Genomic DNA, 22,671 nt, shown 5'->3' with positions numbered 1-22,671 from the left:
CAGTGTGAAAGACACTGTGGAAGAATTAGTAATGTAATGCATTTCACAAGAAAATCTGGTATATTTGTTTCTATTTTAAAATAAACATTTTCTAGCAATAAATACTTGAGATCTACCAAATATGCTTAATGTGGTAGGTCTTTCCCTTGGTTCTCTACCTTTAACTGAGTTTTGCCCTGAAGAGTTTGAAGCATCCACACAAGATAAACAATGAGATAAGACATGGAAGCTATGTTATCCCAACTCTTGGGATGTGCAGCCAATGTTTAGTGGGATTTAAAACAAGGTTTAAATCCTCCTGTGCCCCTTCCAACAGGAGCAGCGCTCAGCTCCTCCCCCTGTGGAGCTTTTTAATAATCCCACTCAGGACACTTTAGGCAATATACTGAAAAATCAACTTGGAATAGAGATCTCTTTGGTCAATTAATGCTGATGTAAGAAAAGACTGGATAATCCGGTAATGTTTCTTTCAAGAGTGTAAAAAATAGCCCTGATAGAGAGTGACAGCAGCAGGCACTGGTAGGCAGGTGACCTTCCCAAGTACAACCACACGTGGTGTTTGGAAATCGCTGCTTGGCTGAAGCCTCTTGGGAATCACTCCAGAAAACAGCCTGCTAAAGCCCCACCCTGAAACAACGTTGAGGGATTCCCTCCTAAACCCTACAGGCCCCCTGGTCTCCCTGAGCCACTGACAAAATGCAGCTACAAAGAATTCACAGCAGCTTGCAGAACAGGGCAGGAGTTCATCTACTGAATAAGGTGAAAGAAATAAGCCCCTCTCAGGCTGTTCTTGCTCAATGAATAACCACACTTGTACCTGTTCCAGCTTCTGGTCTGACCAGTTCTTCCCTGTACCTTAAAATTACACTCAGACAGAGCTCAGGTTTGTGCATATGTCACCAGGCAGGAATCCTTCACTCTCTCCACTCTTTAAAAACAATTCCACTCTCTTTAAAAACAATTCTCAGCACACAGGAATGGAATTGGTCTGAACTGGGGCATGGAAATATAGCAACTTCTTGGTTTCCTAGTTCTACCTATGGTGGAATCACAGAAAAGAATCACAGGGAACTTAAAGCTCATTGAGTTGCAAACCAGCTCCACTTTTATTTCCAAACTCATCTAATTCCATGGGAAGGGACACCTTCCACTATCCCAGGTTGCTGCAAGCCTTCTACAACCTGGCCTTGGACACTTCCAGGGATAGGGCAGCCACAGCTTCTCTGGGCAGCCTGTGCCAGTGAGAAGAGTTAGAGTTGGCTTCCACTCAGCTGTTATTTTATTTTGCCTTTGGCTCTGTCAATGAAGGGTTCAGGCCAACCAATTTATGTTCTTAACCCATCCTGACAAGTCCCCTTCTTCCACTGCTGACCTCAACACTGCTGGTTAACTCACAGTGACACATTCAGTACTGGTTGATAGAAAGTAAGATGTTTGCAGCACTCTCTCTCATCCCTGGATGACACAGAGCAACCAACAATAATGCAAAATTATTATCTCTACCAAAGAATGCACTCTCCCTTTTACTAGGTAGCCTTCAAATTGTGCAGCAAAGCAAGTGTCACTGTGAGGAGGAAAATGATAATTCCATTTCCTGGGTTGGGAGGAAATTCTGTTCAAGTGGGCAGAACTTGACCGGGCATGAGGAGACCATTACAGTTCTCACCAGTGGGTCCTTTACAGTGACCATATAATAACATGATTTTATGTATGCTTATAAAAATACAGAATCAAATAGGTCACATCAAGCTTCTTAATAATGCACAGTCAGTGCCTGAAATGAGCTTTCCAAAGAAAGGCAACCATTGTTGAAGTGACATTGTGCTGTATTTTCTCAGCAACACACATGGGATATCACACGTGCATGAAAACACTCAGCTCTGTGATGGCTCACTCCAAAAAGTCAACTCACTCTCCTATTTTTGCTTTCTACTGGCTCCCATTCAGTGGTGAGGCTGTTTTACAGCATGTGGTCTGTTTAAGGTTGCACTCTGCAACTTAGATAAAAATGTCTGTCAGCTACCCCAAAAGTCCTTGCTGGCACCTTGCAAAAAACAAACTGCCATTGTTGTAGACCATAGCAACTTGATTTCCTCCAGCTTTAGCCAGCTTCATGAACCACAATTATACTTGCTGCTGCCATAAAGTCAAAAGTATTTTCAATCTCCCTCTCAGATGACTGAATATAATAGAAGCAGTTTTGGAAGGAGTATCTGGAAATTACCTTACTCTTTCTACATTTTCATCCATTATTCATACTTAGGGATCTGTGTATGGCAATTCATATCAACCTTTTCCTTCCCATATCAAGCTTTTCCTTTCAGAAATGAAAATTTTTACTCCTATATAACACATATATAACATACATATGTATATACACACATATATATAAATATGTATCCTCATAGCAGGATACATTTTCTTCCTGTACAACTGATTTCTTGGCTAATAGAAAACTGTGTTAATTAACAGTTTATATAAAATAGATACTTACATAAGGTCATTCTGATTAAATCCAGACATTCACAAAATCAATTTATTGAGACACATCTAAGAATCTCAAAAGGGTAATACTGGCAAGCAGCCTGAAAAAACAAGACTATGCCATCTTCAAAACTGCAGTTCACTTCTGACTTTCAAGTTTTACCACTAACTAACAGCTATTATATTGCAGTACTCTGGATAACATTTTTCCCCCCAAATAGTAATAAATATTTCTATGGACAGACACTGAAAAGCAAAAAAAGGCACATCTGTGTGTGTTACTCATGAGCACAAATGTTAGGAAGCAGTGAAAAATGAAGCAGCTTAGTTAAGGTAAACTGCAAAGTCTTCAATAACAAACAGGTCAATTTATTTAAAGCCTCTCATAAGCAACTTTTTTTTGAGTGATTGGGGTCAAAAGTATTTTGATCAGGACAGGCTGACCCTCCCTGCTCATGTTTACCTTAAGGAAATGGAACCTGTGAAAGGGCAGAAATGAAGCTGGAGGGAGCAGGAAGAGCTTAGGATGCGGTAAAAGCAAGAACAAAAGGAAGGGCTCTTGTCTGATGATAGAGCCAGTCAGAGATGAGGAAGATGATGATTCAGAGAGCAAAACAGGAGAGATTTGAATTTAGAACACCTTTTCAACACAAGTAACCTGAAAAGCAGGATTTGGAGTAAATTTTTTACTGGTATTACCCAGATAGGCATCTCCAACCCACTCTGCTATCCTTTAGCAGGTTGAATTTATTTGTTTTTAAGCACAGGTTACAAAGGTAAAGCACGATGTTCCCACTTTTCAGAAGCAGAACAAGAAACTGAATTTTCAAAAATAAAGATTAGCTCATACAGGAATCTCTCCTTAATCTAAAGGCAAATAACTCTGCTTGCATTTTGAAACACCCAGCTTTCCTTTGAAACAGAAGCAGAGTTATGACTAGGACACAGCCAACCCATGGAAGATTTACCAGGTATAGAAAAAGTGGTATTAAACCTTCTTTGAAGTTTTAACTCTTAATGAACTGCTTCTCCCCAGACTCACTCTGTTCACCCTTTGTCCTGTGCTGAAAATATAAGAGCCACAGAAAACCAGGCATCCTTCAGCATCTCTCTGTTGCATTTACATGCACAGTTGTAGTAGCTGGAAAATTAAAACACCAATTCAAATAATTACAGAGCTACAGTAAATTTGTTTTTAACTGTCCATAATAATCTTCTTGTCTGGAACTAGGAGAGTGGTGGTTTGTTTGTTTTTACTCATGAAATATCCTGAAGGAAAAACGTGTTTGCTAGTGTAAGTGTAGAAGTCACAGGTCTTGAGATATAATCAGATAATATAACAGTTCTCCCAAACTCTGACTGAAAGATGAATTTAAACAATTAATTAGAGCAATGCAAACATATCAGTTGAACTTTGTAAGCTACAAACTCCCTGGTATTTCTGTGCACATTAAAGAACTGTTCAGGATCTCAAAGAAAGCAATTTTAAGGTAATGACAGGTTTACAAAGGAATTCAATTTAGGATAAGAGAAGACCCATTTCCTCTTTCAGTATACTTCCATATGCTACAAATAAAAAGATTTATCAAAGAATTTTTCCTCTCAAATGTAATAAAGAGCTCCTTTAACATCTACCATGGCAGTCCAGCATCCCCTGATAAATTGCACACTTTAGGGAAATTATTTTTTTCCATCCAGAAAAATATCCTACTGCTTTTATCACAAAAGTCACATTTTTGGTGAGAAATCTTGTATGTGTAATTTGAAGGCAGAACTTTTCTAGTAAAATGGAGAAAACATAACAACATCTTGACTGTAGAGCTTGGGTGACTCCAAAGCAAATTCAACTAAAATGTGCATCTACCAAGACTTACTAAGAAATTATTATATCAAAGGATTCAGGTGAGACTCTTTCCAGGCAGCTTTATCCAAGGAGAAATCCAAGTAACACAGCCTGCAACCACAAAAACAGGCACTAGGAATAAGAATGCAAAATGAACTTTCGGGACATGACTTCCTGAAGGAGCCGTGTGTGAAGAGCTATGCTGAGCTCTTTCCTGCAGCTTTCCACCCCTCCTTGGAAAACTGCAGATGAGCCACTGTGGCTCCTTCCAGCCTTACCCATTCAGTGATTCTGGGATTTGTGCCAGGCAGGACTGGAGCACACAGAGAGTGCAAAGAAACTGTCTAAATCTCTTCAGAGAAACATTATGCAATGAATTCAGGCATCAGGTGTCCAGAAGCAGCAGAACATACTGCAAAGCAGATGAAAGTAGGGACAGATCTGAACTGCAAACTTGTCCTCTGCTTCCCTGTGTGTGACCTGCTGGGAAGGCAGCAGATGAGGAATGTTAGAGGCAGGGGAGAAGCAGGGGAGCATTAACGTCATGCAGGACAAGAGCACCTGGAAGAGCAAGAGGTCAAAACAATAAACAGAGCCATAGTCAGTGATGTCTAAAGAGGCTGGCCTGGAACAGAAGCTAGATAGAGTTAAAGGAATAAAGCAGATATTTATTAGAAGACCTTCAAAGGCCTTCACCTTGGCTGGAACAAGAGCCTGGTTGTGGCTCTGCCCAAGATGGACCCAAGATGGATGAGCAGTCACGAGTTCTCACAATTTTCTAAGTTTTGATCCATTTACATATTGGGGTCAATTGTCCAACTGCAGCTTCAGGTAATGAAGTCCCATCCTCCCAGACTGTTCTCCTCAATTTGCCATTCTTCACACTTCTTGACTCTAAAGCTGTAATTGTTTTCCTTGGTTCTCAGGCTGCAAAAGGATTGTTTTGTCTGACTACCCTGTGAAGAGAACTTGCTAACACTATATAAAGTTCAGTCACACACTAAGGCAGTACAAATCTAAAAAATATGAAAGCTAAAACTTATGGCATCACCAGGAGCTGCAATCCAGAAGCTGATGCACAAGCTCTGTCACAGCAGGCCAGTCCTCCCTCTGCCCATGTGCTACTCACTTTTCCATATCCCCCAATGCTGTATGCTATGGATCACTGGGGAAAGCTCACATTAAGAGGTGTTATTATGTTTTTAAAAACCAAGTAAACAAAGTTTTATCTTCTAGTAAGTTTATGGCTATACCATAAAATGTCAGCCTGTATCAAAAGTGCAAGAAGTTCCACTTTGCTCAAAACACAGTAAAGACTCTCTTGGTATTTTATTTTACTTTCATTAGAGACCATAAATTACAAGTCTACCCTTTGAGAGTCTCATACTTTATCCTCTTCTAATACAGCTAAAATGAAGGATTAATCCTAGAAGTGGTTGCACAGGTGTGCTTTCCAGCAAAGAAGAGTCACCTGGGACAAAAAACTCCTTACCAGGTTTAATAAGGGCTGCTTTTCCACTTAGGGAAAGGTAAATTTCCCTGCCTATCCCACCACATCCAGCAGTGCCCATTACCAGATCTGGACCATGGAAATAAAATTCTGCCACTCAGTGCATTGTCAGGTCTCAAAGTGCAGGAATACTGAAGATATAAAACTTGTGGATATAAAGCATCAAATTGAATAACTCAGAGGATACTTACCACCCCATTGTTCCTCCACCCAGTTTGTTAACATTGTGCTATCATCTACATTATTTCATCATTTTAGGATTTATTTATATGTACATGTTGTTCTGCAGGACACAACTGGGAGAATATGAAACATTTTCACTACTCCTTTTGTTAAAGAGAATGTGCTTTTTCTTACATAATCATTTGAAAACCTATTTCATGTGTTCAGTATAAAAAAGCTGACATGACTCTGTACAGGAAAGACATTTGATTTCCAGATGCAATTATCAGAAACTTACAAAGAGCTAATGATTAGATGACACAAAATCACAGCTCAGTCACTGAACACACCTGAATTACTTGAAGAGATGGATAACTCTGCTTAAGAACTACTTATCTTCAATATAAGATTACTTCCCTATAATAGCAATCTATATTTGAAAGTTTCAGCTATTAAATTCCTGGAAAAAAATCTGTAATATGAAGCACAATGTCATTTACATTAAAATCTCCCCAACATTTCAGTAATTTGCATAATTTATTTTCTCAACTATACAGATTTTCATAACAGCTTCCTAGCCTTGTCTTTGTGCTTAGAATAAGCTCCCCAATCTGATTTAACATGTGTAGAGAATTGATGAGGTACTTATTTCAGTTTCCTGAGCAGATTTCAGTGGAAGCAAAAGCTCTAAAATCTGATACAATGACCAGAGTCTGAATTCAGATTTCTGACACAGCTCCTTGAATAGGCACCTGCAAACCAGTAATATTTATTATTTTAGGAAATGGAATATAACCACAGTTAACTTACTCAGAATCCAGTTCATGGAAGCCTATTTGTGCCCTTGTTCACTTCTCAGCCATTTAAATGTAACCTAGAAGCTCATGAGGCCAGCTCCACTTAGATACTCTGTGAAAGCAATGCTGGCACAAATCCATGAAACTCCCACACCTTTTCTTGTGAGTCATATTCAATAAACAGAATTATTTTGTAAAGGATACAAGGATTGTTGTCATCAATGCTGCAATTGTCCAGAATCAAGGAAATGCCATCCAAGTCATACACCTAAAAAACCCCAAAAGTTAAATTTAATAGACATCTCAACAATACTAACAATGTTTCATGCAAGAAATATATAAAAATTTACAAAAACCAGGGATGTTTGCTTCATCAAAAAATTTGATGTGCTAACATGAATTGCAGAGTAAACCTGGTGTTTTCAGCATGGGTATAACAAAACAGTAACAACTGGGCTCTAATTTCATATTCTGTGAAATAGAATATTTCATATTCATTTATCAAGTGTTTGACTGAGGTATTTTCTGTTTCTCACACTGAGCCAGATAAGCTATGCTCACTTAAATCTCCTGCTTGCTTCCATAAGGAAGAACCATCAAAAACAAAAAATAGGAGCAAAAAATAGGAAAAAAAAGAAGCCGAAAAATACACCTACACACACACAAGTTTGGATGAGAGCACATCTGCTGTACCTTCAGTAGCAATGTGTTACTTGTACATACACAGCACAAATTCTTTATATCAAGTAAGAGCCATGGATGCTTTTCCTTTTAGAAAATGTTCCTTATGTTACTGGCAAATGAGCAAAGGTGAGATCTGGTGCCTTTAGTTCCTTGTGCATACACACACATGGGAGTTCATGAATTGCACTGCTACATTTGTGTGTGTGCATGAGATAACAACATAAAATCCTAACAGACTCATAAACATACACTTCACCAAGTACTCGGGACAAGCTGGTCTTAACAATAAACATGGAGCATTAATTATCTTATGGAAATATGTTCCATAACAACTTTATGTACACTCCTAAGGTACACTGCAACATCACACATGCATATTTATAGCTTCACATGTCCCTTCCAACCTCAAGCACTCTGTGATAGCCAAGCTATACTTGTCCAAATCTTAAGTTCTTTAATTTCTTAAAATTTAATTTCGAACCAAGAACTGCTAGTTAAAGGAATTTAATATAATGGCAATTTAGGCCGTGGCTTGATGATGGTGTTCTCTCTTCCATCTTTTTTGTCCCAAACAAGATGCATTTTTATGTACCAAGGAAAACAATAAATCTCAAAATTTACACTGCAGGATCATCAGCTTTCTGAAACACAAGTTTTGTGATAAGAGAGGCAAGTTGAGCAGATTTAGATGGGAAATCCCAAACAGCCTAGGGATCAATAAAACTGAATTCAGAGACAAAGATGAGCACATACCACTTTTAAATTCCTTTCCAGATAATGTTATTGCAGAGTGTCAAGCTACACGAGAAAGCAGCAGTGACAGACAAACAGGCAATGCTTACAGGCATAAGAAGCAAACAGCACTGCTAGGTCTTAAAACCCACCTTGCACATCTGTGCTAACATGCCTAACTTTACCTACATGAAACACAGTTAATAATACAAGTTTAAAAATATCCATTCTTTCCACTAAATGTTTGTGTTTTCTCCAAAGGCACCATGCACAGTATCACACTTCAAAGCTTGAACAAGCAGTGACCTTTAAGCAACACAGCACTTGCACATGCCTGGGAAATGCTGGTTCTTTGATGTGCAGGCTGCAGCCAAACTCTGATGTGCCTGCAATGCTACCTCCTACTTCCCACCAGTAGAAAATAATTGGGATCAAGTGCTGTCAACAGAAACAAACCATGCAATAATATGCTCCAGGTTGACTCAAATGAGATGTCTACTCAATAGAGTAAGCATTTTGCAAAGTACAATTCTAATTAGGATCCATCAACATTTCTAAAAGTTACTGCAAGAATATGACAAGATTCCTTCAAAGTTATGTGGGAACAGCAGCAGCAAACCACAGCCTCAGTGATACCTTCATGGAAAAACAAGTTGCTAATTACCACAGCATTGCACCTCCCCCCTTGGAGTTTCTTTAACATCATACAATTCAACTGTACACACAATTTTCAGGAGTTAGGCACAGCTTTTGTCACCACAATGCCAGCTTTGGAATGTCACCTATGACTCACTACACAGGGAAATTGAACAAGAAGAAAACCTTACAATGCACCTACCCAAGACAAACCTATATACTCCAAGTGACTCATGAGATGAAGAGGTCAAATCCTGAGCAACCACTATTAGAAAAGTTCCAGTCCATGCCAGCTGTTCCTGAACCTCCAATGGTCCACTGAAAAAACATTTTATGGCAACCAAAAATTTGTGCTCTGTAATGAATTCAGCAACTGCTCTGCACATAGCAAAGCCACCTGTGCTACAAGAGTGCCACAGGCAGCCAGGGAGAAGAATCACTGTCCAACCCAGTGTCTCACTTGCACTGCTGAAAGTCTCTCAAATCCTGTTGCTCTCATCTCCTTTCCTCCTAAACCAGCACATTTTGCAAACACAGAGAAATTGTGTCACACCTCAACCTTTTACACAGATCCACTGGAACTGCACTGCCCAACAGAAAGTGCTCTGGAAACTCTTCCAACTAATTATTGCTTTCAGAGTTCTTGCTTTGAAGAGAACTGTCTGTGAAATGCTCAATGTAAGCAAGCAAGTAGAGCTTTTGCAGTGATCCTCTGCAGGGCTTGGGGAAGGAGTTAATACTGCACAAAACCCTAATCTTATTTTAAATATGGTGTGAAAGTCACACTAGAATGCTAAATTATGCCAAAGAAAAGGATTCCAATGAAATATACACTGGGGATTTGTTGCCAGTCTTTGGCCACCATTAAAGGTATTTTTAAGCTTTACTCCTGAACATACCACAGGAGACCACGTAATGACTTACGTAGTGAGAAATCTGTCCTTCAGACCCTGACACCAAACAGACTCACAAGAGTCAACTTTTCTCCAAGATCTCCTAACAAATAGTTAATGAGTGTTTAGACATCTGGGTAGGATCCAGCATTCAATGTGAATAACAGAAGGGCTCAGTAAGAGTAGGAACACAGCAGCTGTAGGTTCCCAAACAGGTTTCTCTGCATCTATCATGATACTGAAAAACATTACTTCATTTATTTAATTTCTGAGTCTTGGTTTTGGGCTTTTTGTTTGTTTTTCCAAGGTCCACTTTGACCAAGGCAACATCTGCAGAACACTCTTCCACCTCTTCAGCACCCAGGGAAGCATGTATTTAACATTTTAATGTCTGAAACTCAGAAATCAGGGCAAAAAAATCTGCTGCTCCTGCTACATTGATTTCAAAATATTTGCTCTCTTTCAGCATTATTTCCCAGAGAGACATGAGGTTTATTTCAACTCTTCCAAATGTAGAGATCCTTGCTGCGTTCTTCAAGATTAAAAAAAAAAATTAAAAGATAAATCTTAGAATCTAAATGTGGGGTACATTTGTGATGCCCTAAACCTTTCCTCAGAGAACTAGTTTAGAAAAAGAGGGTTTTGGCCTTATGGAAGAGGAAGGGAAGATGAAGGTTCCAAGTACACCATCAGGCCTGAACCAAAATAAGCATATGCAGAGTGCCCAGCTGAGAGGAGAGGGTAACAGGCTAACTCAGCTGCTGAATCATTTTTTCAACTAGGCTTTCCAAGAGTAAAACACAGGAGTTTCCAGCCATTGAGTTGAGAATACAAACACTGGAGAATTCAGAATAGGTTCCCACAAGAGACAGCAACACAGCTGGAACATTTGCTTTTTAAACAATGCAGCTTTCCTGTACAACTCCTAAACCAGAAGCCACAACAAATAGATGCTGCCATGAGAAGCAGGCTGTTTGCTCTGGCATGGTTTAGATCTGTGACTTGACATGGATAAAGTGAGGTCCAACACAGACTCATTTTGCTTGAAACACACAATACTTGCTAGGGTAGGCTTTGTCTGTCCTGGCAGCAGCAGCAGAAGAGAAAAATGGTGCTAAACATCACCCAGTATTAAACACTGCCCTCCAAATCAGGTGAATTTGTACAAATTTGCATCAACACCACAGTATGCATTAATGTACTTCTATTCTCAGTCCACAAACCCCAGTAATCAGACAATCTTAGTTTGCTGATTTCCAAAAACTGCTATAAAAGTGATTCTTAATTCTCTTATCTTCTTTCATCAGACCAAAAAGAAACTAGATGGAAACTAAGTGTTGTCTCTAGTCTCTCATGTGACTAGAGACAACTTCTACAAGACCATCAAAACTTCAAAAATGTATTCAATTCTAAAACAAAGTGAAAACTGAAAACTTCTCACTTTGAAGTTCTGAAAAAATACAGGGATAAAGGTTGAATAACAGATCACATGATACCTTTCAGCCTTTTTAATCACTGTTGTAATAGGAAGTTCCAAGTCAGTCTGGCAAGCTGCCATTGTTTTGGTGGCTACAGTATTTTTGTCTTCCATGTCAGGCTTAAAAAAGCATTTTATGAGTATCTCAATTAAAATGAGAGAGTTTGTTTTGTGGCTTGTGTGTATGGGCTTGTTATCTTTTGGGGATATTTTTTGTTTGTTTGTTTAAAGTTTTGTTCTCTCCTGTTTTACATATTGTGTTACATCAGAATAACTTTTCTTTTGGAACAGAATTCCAGACAATCCATAAAAAATCCTGATTTTGAAAATCACTGACATTGACAGAAACAGATTACCACTAAATGCTCCTGTTTAAGATTTCCTTATTCCTGTTCTACACTAGTGATCACACACTCTTCCAGACAAATTTATTGCTCCATAATTGAACTAATGTCACAAACTACTTCAGCAGCAATTTTACTGAGACAACAGTCACACATTTTACAAATAAAACCCCCTTATGATTAAGAATTTTGCCTGAAGAAGATACTCTCTTGAAATCAGAGTATCCCAGACAGACTAAATGATCTCTCAAATGAAACAAAGAAAGCAGAAGACTTTCAGTGATGTATTTAAAAGATTTGGTAGTATTAAAACAAGGGAAGCTATGGCATGAGAGAAATACTTTTCAATAGAAAAAAATGTTTCAATACATTGAGAAGTTTTATTCAAGTTAACATTCATTAATGAATGAATGTTCACCCTGAGAAAAAAAAGGTCTCTTTCCACAAATGTCATTTTCCACATTTGATTTATTATTTTTAAATCAATTTTTACTCTGTTTCTCATCAGCTGTGTGTTGTATAATCTCTTTCTTTAATGAGAAGCAGAGCTGTACTAACAAAGGTGTTCTGGATTGCTGGCTGGTTACAGAGTAGCAGCACAGTATGCAAATATAAAATCTAGAAAACACCACTGTATATGAGTATGACAAAGAAGCCTTCTCTGTTTTTTAAAGAGAAAAGTATTAATCTAAGGTTTGTAGACTGGTATGGTTGAATGCAAGTGTTATTCTTCAACAGGGCCAGGTTGGACAGGGCTTAGAGAACCCTAGTGGAAGGTGGATGAGAGAAGCTTTAAGGTCTCTCCCAACCCAAACCATTCTGGGATTCTAGGACTCTGATCAGCTTGAGCAAAGAAGTGGGGGAAATCCCTGTGTATGCATATTATTGAAAAGTTTAATGTTCCTCACACTGCAGAGCAGAAAGGGGTTTCCTTTAGTTTGGGGCCTTTTTCACACCTTTTATATATTCAGGATTAATTCCTTGATGATTCCAGGATTTTGTCAGTAATGGTATTTCATTTTTAACTGCAAAAGAAATCTGAATTATGATCTTTTTATGATGGCTCATCATTTTTGACATTTGCAACCCTTTTTGCTGATGCAACTGCTGTTAAAAGTAACTCACAGAGAATTTTGCCACTGACAATTTTTACAAAGTGAGATTCTGGCAATATAAAGTTTTCGTATCTTTTCCATTATAGTTTTGGAAAATCCCAAACTGCCAAACCACAGAAGAATTCAGAAAACAAGCTGAATGATACTCTAGGTTACAGCAGTGTAACAGTTTAGTATTTGCCCCCTTACAGCAATTATCTACATCCATAGCAATAAATAAAAGCAGAATAAATCCTTGCACCTTACACTGCACCCCCATCACCACTGGAGACATCAGTCATCAAATGGCACAGTCCACTTGCACCATAAGACAGCTCAGATCCACAGAATCACTAACACTGAAAAAGACTTCCAAGATCACCAAATCCAAGCTGAGACTGATCCCCACCTTGTCACGCACAGCAGAGCACTGAGTGCCGTGTCACTGAACACCTCCAGGGATGGGGACTCCACCACCTCCCTGGGCAGCCCCTTCCAATGCCTGCCCAGCCTTTCCATGAAGAAATTCCTCCTGACGTCCAACCTGAACTTTCCCTTGAGGCCATTTCCTCTCATCCTGTCCCTTGTTTCCTGAGAGCAGAGCCTGACCCCCACCTGGCTGAATCTTCCTGTCAGGGAGTTTGGAGAGTGAGAAGTGAGAAGGTCCCCCCTGAGCCTCCTTTTCTCCAGGCTGAGCCTCTCCAGCTCCCCACAGGACTTAGAGAATGCCCAACTGCACTCTGAAATACCACTGCTGATCCTGAATGCCTGCCCACCCTGCACAAACAGAGAAATGCACTATTTAACAAACCTCTCAGTGGGTTGGGAGCTGTTTTTATTTTGAAAACTATTTCCAAGGAAAACAAACTACTGGATAGGTTAGGAACCAGAGAATGTCATGAGGTTATTACAGGAGCAGGGCACATTGCAGATGTGGTGATTCAAGAGGTAAGCAAATGAACTAGCGATGATCTGCCAAAGGTTTAGCCACATAGAACATTTTGAGGTGCAGGTCTCCATTGCCCAAGCCAATGGGACCTAAGGTCTAATCCCTCCCAGTGTGACCAAAAATTTTACAACAACCATTACAAGAGGTGTGGAACATAGGGTGGAAAGAAGGACAAGATTAATCAACCTCATGGGAAGTGAACAATACACAGGTGAAGTCTGAAGCCTGCAATAAACTTGGGTTGATACAGCTCACTTCAGCAGAGCTTCTGAGTGCATGAGCAGACACAGAGCTGGGATGGCAGAATTTGGCACTGCCTTGCTATGTTTATCAGGTGGTCCCTGGGGCTGCTCCTGAGAGCCTCAACTCCTCTGGGCCACACTCAGGAACTGCTGAGCACACAGTGCAGGCCATGGGCTCTGCCCAGGGAAAGGAAAGGCACCTGTGTGATCTGATTTTGGTGGGAGATTAAGGGGAGGAAGAGGAGAATGCCGGGATGTGCATGTGAGCTATGCCAAACTCTGCAATTTGCCCTCACGGCTAGAAATGCTCCCTCCAACACTCACTTTTCTGCACCTACCATGGACTGGCCCAGCCCTCATGTGACACTGACACTGCTTCTTTGCTGACAATCCAGACTCAGAGAAAGCTGAGCAATTATTCTCTGCATTTACCTGAAATTCTAAGAACACACATTTCCTTTTAATGACTCACCAAGCATAACCTTTGCACAGGATCAGACTCTCTTATTAAGATAAATTTAGCCACCTTGTTGAGATTAAGATCAACTCTACATTTAGAAAACAAGACTCCTGATGTTGTGATTTATGTCTATAAAAGCCATATATGTGGTATGCATGATACACAAAAACTCAGGAATGCATGCTCTAGCACTAAATTTCATGCTGAAAGCTTGCTCGTGCCTCAGGCTACTGAGCGAGATTATACATGAAGCTGTACACAAGGAGATTGCATAGTTGGTTCTTAATTTGCCTCTAAATTACAACTACCAGAGGGTTTTCTGACTATTTGTGCCTCTAAATGTCTTGTAGTCTGGTAATAACAACTGCAGATACTACAAAAGTAAGATTCCCTATTTCTAGCTGAACTCCTGTATCTGTGACAAACAAAATTCTAGGTTTTCAAATTTGCAAAAGTGTTGCTCAAAGTTCAAATTGTTTTAAAAACTCCATAATAAATTTATCTTTTCATAGGGTTAATTTACCTGAAAATATTATTGCACTAAACTAAAATATTAACCTGAAAATATTATTGCACTACATATATATATATACACATATACATATATATACTCAAGCACTAAGCCAACTGTTTAAACAATTTTGAAGGCTCTCTTTTGCTTTATTTATATTGTTATTTATTTTCTTGCCACAGATCATTAATTTGATGACAGCCTATAAAGACAAGGCTGTATATTTTAACTGAAAAATAAAGAGTTCTTGTTTCAAGATTGCTTCATTAGTCTACATTAAGCATATATACACCATGTTATTAAAAATTATTTAAAGGAAAGCTACACAAGCACAGCCAAGTTCTCCTAGCAAGTCCATTAACAAGAAAAAAAATCTTATATGGACAGAGCTTGAGGGTACATTTCCATAGATTATATTTGTACCCTAATTAATGCAATTATAAAAACTAAAAACTTTTTCAAAAACCTTTGAATTCTGTAAGTCAATATTTTTTACTATTTTTAAAAAGAAAGAAAATCTCTACAGGAGCTTAATAATAAACATTTTCATTTGAAGTTGATTTTCAAAGGAGGAGGTCAACACTTTTATAGAAATGCCTGCAGGAACAGGTTGACAGTAATGGTGGGTCAGAAGGTGAGAGGAGAAAAAGCCTTGAATCAGAACCTCAATCAGCTGACACCAGGTTGATCTATTGCAGGGGAATTATAAGTTTGTTTTTTTTTTTCTCACCAGCTACAAATTCTAAAAGCACTTTTATAAAAGTGCATTGAATAGTAAGGTGCTCATGAATCTGTATAACTCAAGAGCTGGAACGAAGAGGTGACACTCCCAACCATCAAATACTCCATTTGGATTGCAGGTTCCGGAAGAACAGGCAGTAGTCAGTGTCCTCCCAAACTGCCTCTGCTTCCTGTGCCTGCAGCTGTGGGGAACAGGCAGAGCTGAGAGAACAACAGACCTGGCTGGAAAACACTGAGGGAGTGACATTCAAGTAGCAGCAAACAAAAGTTAGATCCAGGTTAAAAGGAACCTACCAATTTATAACTAATTACACTGAGCTGTTTGCATTTTTGTTTTCAGGCAAAACACTGCTTTCTTTATTATCATTATATTTAGCTACAATGCTGAAGAATTGCCTGAAATAAAGGTCTTCAATATTTCCCAAAAAAGCCCTTCAATATTTCCAAAGCCAAATGCACAATCATACATTTCCTGGACTCAAGAAAGAAGAGATTTTCAGAGAAGTTGGAAACTCTCCCATGTAAAATTTCAAGCCCTGAACAGCTCCATGGGTAGCAACCCTCAATTTCTAAAAAGACAGGAAAAAATTGATTTGAAGGTAAATGTTATAATTTCCCCTTATTAAAATTCAACATGTGTTGCCAGCTTCAATATGAATCCACTGAGCTCCATAATTGTGCTTTAGAACAGTAATTGCTAGACCAAAATCTAAATCCTTCTTATTCTGTTATAGGTAAGATTAATGTCAAACCAAAGCTGACTTTAATGCTAAAATGCAGAGAAACATAGAGGAGAGGCACTTATATTCAATATTTATTCTAGTTTATGTGCCAACCTGTTGTCTGCTTCCTTAGTGTCCCTCAGGCTGAGCCTATGGGGACTTGAACATGCAGTGACTCTCAGCAAGTGCTTCCTCTTGCCCCACTGAGTCCTAGTAAACCCAACAAGAAGGAAAAATCACACTGGTGGCATAGGTTTCTCTTTTTTTAGAGAAGAGTTTAGTGTCGGCATATGTGACGGAAGGAATCAGCCTTGTGGTGTTACCCACTGGAAATGCTTTGGGGCAAGATGGAAGGAATCTTGTTGGCAGGAATCTTTAATTAACTAAATCTTAATACATACAATCAAGCCATCATCTTGGCTTTTGCACATCTACCTCATTCTGCATTTCACAAACAGCAGAGGATGAATTCAGTATCTTCTTGTGCTCTGACTTTCAGCATAGAGATGACTTGACATACTTGATCTTGCTCCCACTGCTACAATATCTAAATATAGGCCATGCTCCATTCAAGGAACTTAAACCCAATTGTTTTTCCAGTGTCTTTAGGAGATCTTTGGTCACTGTCCCTTTGAAATCCTTCCAGCAAACCACTTCTGCCATAACAATCTGAACACATCTGATTGACTTCAATTATGAGGAAAACTTGGAGACTCACAGTTCTAAACATTTAAATACTCATGAATGAGGCAATTCTTTGTCACTTCTTGATTGAAACACTGAACTTCTTTTGGTTAAAGAATAGAAGGCTTTCAAACAGCACAGTTAATGTGAATAAGCATGCTGAAGGTATCAATAGACTGTAAAAGGAATATTAAGTCTGTTCCTTCTCAAAACACAGGCAGAAGATCCTGAATATTTATGAAGCCCTTAAACAATGCAAGAACTGAAGATATTTTTCTAAAATCTCCTTAAAGGCTGCAAGTTCTTCTCTTGTCACCTGTTCTACCACTGCTTACATAAAAAGCTAAGTAGGTTTCTTCCAATCATTGGTTAGCAGGCAGATTAAATTAGTTGATAAAAGCATACAGAAGTGACCACCACTTATTTTTATATTATTGCAACCTTCTTATAACATCAGGGCTTTTTGTGGAGCCCACATTTCAAGCAGAAAAGATAAGTAAATGGAGTTCTTCAAATAAGAGCTGAATGGGCCGAACCTTTGCTTACATGGATTTGTGCAATCTCATCCCCAGCCTCTCTAAAAATGGGACTAGTCCTTTTATTCCTTCAGGCACAGGCATGAATAAACTTGGCTAAAGCATTGCCATGCTGAAGAGCAAGAAGCAGAATCCTGCAGGGCTACAATTTAGAACAAACAGCATCACCCAATGGCAGAAATTCAAATCTGCAGATGACTATCACTACACTTTCTGGCTCCTCTGAAAAGAGGAAAAATGGGGAAAAAAACCTAATAAAATCAAATGCTTGGTCTCTGTCTGAAGACTAGGTGCTCTGATATGGCCTCACATCATTCCACAGGAGTTTTAGGAAACAATTAATTAACAGCCGCAGGTGTGTCAAAGGAGGTTTAGGCTGGATATTTGGAAAATATTTTTCCCCGAGAGGGTGGACAGGCACTGAAAAGGCTCCCCAGGACAGCAGTCACAGCCCCAAGGCTGCCAGAGCTCCAGGAGTGCCTGGACAGCACTTTCAGGCACAGGGTGGGATTGTTGGGGTGTCATGGGCAGGGCCAGGAGTTGGACTGCATGGTACTTGTGGTTCCCTTTTACCACAGGAGATTCTATTCTGTAATTCTAATTTTCAGGACTGGTAAGAGAATTCTCCTTGGTGCTCTCCTCACCCTGAATGCAGCAGTATGCCACTAAAACCAAGTTACTGCAGGAAATTCACCACAAAATGCAGTCTTTCACATGTCACGCCCCATTATTTCCTCCATGAAACTATTTTATTTCAAAATGTGAACTAAGTTACATTACAATCAGTGATGGCCAAATCTCAACATTTTAAATATTTTTTCCTGCTAGTTCCTATAAACTTCAGGATTGTCATAAAAGTATAAGCTGAGAAACTTTAACATCTCACAGTAACCAAAACTTAGTCACTTCTCAGGAAACAGATGAAAAAATGAATGATTCCTGTGCCTCTCAGGGTAATTAAAATAGCAAGCACAACCTCTTTTAAGTGGAAAGAGAAGAAAGCTGTATATCCAAAAAGGATCACATTCACCACTCACAGCTTATAACATCAGCTCATTGTGAAGTCTGGTGCAGCTTTAAAAAAACCCCAAAATCCAGTAAATGAAACATCCTGCATGCAGGATGGCGGTTCAGAGAAGATGGAGAAATTCAGTTCATCTTGAGGTTAGGACAATGAAAAACAACACAGAAAACCGATGAAAATCTTGCTGTAATACTGGAAAAATGTCACTTGTATCTGATACCAGTGAAATTGGGAAGTATCTGGATTAACAGCTCAGATCTGAGCCAGAGAAGGAGCATTCAGAAAGGGAGATGCTCTTCCACATATGGGGTTCCTGCTTCTAGCAATCTATACCACTGGGAAACCCCAGGAACCACAGATAACCCCCCTCCTGCAATGCAGGGTACATTAGATCTTCTGAACATCTTAAAAAAATTAACTTATTTAATAAGCAGGTGTTATTTTAGTAAGTTTTTCTAACATTGTGTACTCCAAACAAATCCTGTTCTTCACCACCTAGTAAACTAGCAAGGAATGTTCTTAGTTGATATGGTGCTCTTCACTTCACTGAGTATCATACAGGTAACAACAAAAAATCTCTGAACACCTCTAAATATTTCTCAAGTGACTAGAATTTTAATAATGCATGCCTTACAGAATCATTTGAGGATGAAGAAAGGAAGGAGCAACAGCACAAAACCTTTGGTGAATACCAAGCTTAATTCATGTTTGAAGTAGTCACCACAGGTATGACAACTATTACTCAGCCCGCTGGACCAGGAAAGAAGTTGCAGAAATTTCTTGAGAACTCTTCCATACAAAGGTCAATTAATTAATTTTTAGATTTTTATCTGGGAAAATAAGTAATTTACACCTTCAACAGGCACATTAATAAGAAATGCTACAGATGCAGTTTCAACACTTAGGTAAGTGCTGAAAGAGGTCTGGAAAGAGCTGTTTGACACTGGTGTACCAAGCTTTCCTTTAGAAAGGACTGGAGTCCCGTGCTGTACCACTATGATGATAAGGTTCAATACTAAAGAGGGCTCAGAAAAACCCACCAACATCCAGAGTCAAAAGGAAGCCAGGAAGCCTACAAGTTGGTACTGACTCTTTGGAAATGTCTACAGAGCCAGCTTGTTTTCTTTTTTAACTTTCCATTCTTTGTAGGATCAAGGTTTCAAGTGAAATTGGCCAAACTGGATTAAGACACCATGGATCAATTGTACCTATCAGCTGTCAACAATTGGAGGGGCAGAAGAGGGAACAGGAGCAGGGCAAGAGGGAACATTAACTTGCTGCTACTAAAGGGGCAGCACAGCAAAATAAAGTTTTGTATTATTCCCTAAGGACAAATGAGTCACCTTGTTACAAAATAATCCATTGCTTTACAAACAATATGGCACACTATGCATTCATCTCTGACCTCAAGGAAAAAACTCACACCAACCCTTTATTACTCATATTGTTCTGCCCCTTGAGAGAGAGCCTGAATCTCTTTTGTTTACCAGTCTCTGTGCTTTGATGGAAATCTTAGCACCTTATTAAGGCTTCATGATTGCAACAAAGCTGAAGACTAACACAATAACATAATAACAACATGGGACCAGGACAGCTCCCTTATATGTCCCAACAGATATTCTAAAAGACATTCTTGAGCCACAGACACTTTGCTACTTGGTGTACTTCTGTATTAGCTAGGTAGAGCCCCCATCTTCACAGCAAACCTCTTTAAAAAGCTTTTAATAAGCTTTTAAAAGCACTGCTGTCAGAGGGTCCATTTTCAACTTTCCTGCAGACTTTCACAGTGCCATACCCAGACAAAACTTACCATTACAGAGCTCAGTCCTGCAACACCCTGAGTGTTTTGTCCTTATCTAGCAAAGCATTAAAAGATACAGAGAGCTCCATGAGAACAGCCCCCCCCAACCAGTGGAGCCATGCAGAATTTCTGGAAGGTGTGCAGGAGCTCCACTGCAGAGCATCCAGGTCCAAAAGGATCCCTCTTTTGTTCAACTGTAAACCAAGAATCTTTCTTCCATTTTAGCTTCTGTTTAACATTGGGAAAATATAATAATCACAATGATGCAAGTTTCTGCTTAAGAAACCCAAGAGGTTTAGTTCTCCCCCCACCACCTCCGAATAGCATATGCAGTTAAATGTGGGATGATCTTCACTGCAAGTAATTTCAAATCCTCCTATGCCAGAATTTAATTATTTTTAAAGTTACACTAATCCTGAAAAAGAACAGATGAGCTCATGGAGTTTTTCTAAAAACCTTAGGTGAAAAAGAACCATTTGTTAAATAACTTAGTGTAGTGAGAGGTCAAGGGGAATGGCTTCAAACTGAAAGAGGGTAAAAGTTTATATTAGGTTTTATGAAGATATTATTCCCTGTGAGGGTGGTGAGGCCCTGGCACAGGGTGCCCAGAGAAGCTGTGGCTGCCCCATCCCTGGAAGTGCCCAAGGCCAGGCTGGACAGGGCTTGGAGCAACCTGGGATAGTGGAAGGTGTCCCTGCCCATGGCAGGGGGTGGAACAAGATGCTCTTTAAAATCCCTTGCAACCCAAACTATTCTGTGACTCTGCAAAAACAAAGCATGTGTCTTCAACAGGAGCTTTTCTATTTTATAATCACTACAGCAAGAAGATGAAGTTGAGGGTCTGGGTGGTCACAGTTTGATCTATGGATGTTGGCACCTTTTGCTAACTAAGTGGATTCGTTGCACAGCTTGCCCCCATGAAAAAAAGGAATTGAAAACTGAATTCCAAACAAGTCAAATCTTGTTCATATATTCAGGCAGAATAGTTGTCAAATTAGGAAGCTAGAATCATATAAAACAATTTGGCTTAGAGATCTATATATACATATAAAGCCAAGCTAATTTAGATACACTAAATAGCATCCAGATGTTTTACTTGCTACTTTTATTAAGATTAATTTTAACAGTAGAAGTGTTTTTCTTTTCTCTTTCCTCCCAGAAGACTTCCTTTTTTCATCTCTGCAGTTTACAGCCACTTAATACCCAACTTCCACTGAAAATATTAAGCCTGCATGCTTAATTGCTCCAGGGGCATTTGAAAATCCCAGCAAAAAGGACAATAAGCTGCAAATTAACCTTTTTAAAATGAAAGCAACACCCTCCCCTCTGCTATCATTAGGTATTCCACAAAAATGTATTTTACTTACACAAACACATATCACATCATAATGGGTCAGAGACACAGCTAAGCAAGAGTTACTAATAGTATTAATAATATTTTTTAGACATATTAAAAGCTTTGATTACATACTCTTAATATGAATGACGAAGTGGAAAATCGTTCCCATATTACCCATCCAGAGGATCATATTACTAGAATTTGTCAGACAAAGACACTTTTGGAAGTGTTTTTCTTGCTGAAACTAAGATAGTCTAACAAATCCTGGAGGAAAGCCACATCTTTTAGTACTCAAAAAAAAAAAATTAATATTTAAAGCTTGCTGCTGTTTCCTTTTTCCCCACTGTGGAAACAAAACTGATTGTCTATATAGGAATTACAAGATAAAAGGTTTGATTTGATAAAGGCAGACCTTCATTTTTAAAGTGATATGAAAAAGGGAGAAAAAATATTAGACTAATTCAAAGATTTAAAATTAAGCTCATACAACAAATCACACCCATTTCCCTTCAAAGTGAAGATGAAATTTAGTTTGAGACTTTTCAAAGAAGGTGCAAAAGTGAAAATCACAAAGGAATTAGGCACTGGCTTGTATTCTACAGGGCTGAAACAAAAGGTAGGCAGGCAAACGTTATATTGTTATTAAAAAGTCAGCATAATTGTGATAGTAATTCATAGGCACAAAAAAGAGCCTCCTTTACACAATCAATTCTACAATTTACAAATCAATTTCTAGACCAACACTATATTTCAGTTACCCTATATTCAGGCATCTGTTTACACATCAGAGCTGTGCCAGAAAAATGTAGAAGCTCACCTTGTCTTGGTTTTCCTTATTCCTGTAACACAGATTTCCAATCAAACGAATGAGATGGGATTTGAAACCAACAGCTGGGTGTGAAATTTCCTCCTGCCCTGTCACAGCATGGGTGGCAGTGAAAATATTTACAGCCTGCTTCCCAGCAAGGTGAGTTAATCTCAGGGTATCTAGAGAAAATATTTTAAT

General features: G+C 39.0%; 1 protein-coding gene across 1 annotated transcript in view; it reads right to left on the bottom strand.

Moving 5' to 3' along the window:
• The window catches only part of ATXN10 (ataxin 10), a 74,838-nt gene that overhangs the window by 9,767 nt on the left and 42,400 nt on the right, over positions 1–22,671 (bottom strand). Inside the window, exons 9-10 of the mRNA XM_058023440.1 lie at positions 22,483–22,652; positions 7,001–7,064 (exon numbers count right to left, since the gene is read on the bottom strand). Coding sequence (XP_057879423.1) covers positions 7,001–7,064; positions 22,483–22,652 — 234 coding nt within the window. The remainder of the gene's footprint in view (positions 1–7,000; positions 7,065–22,482; positions 22,653–22,671) is intronic.

The sequence above is a fragment of the Melospiza georgiana genome, chromosome 4, assembly GCF_028018845.1.
Source record: "Melospiza georgiana isolate bMelGeo1 chromosome 4, bMelGeo1.pri, whole genome shotgun sequence".
Lineage (NCBI taxonomy): Eukaryota > Metazoa > Chordata > Aves > Passeriformes > Passerellidae > Melospiza > Melospiza georgiana.
The sequence above is the reverse complement of the archived record's forward strand: the minus strand, read 5'-3'. Positions and strand labels throughout refer to the sequence as shown.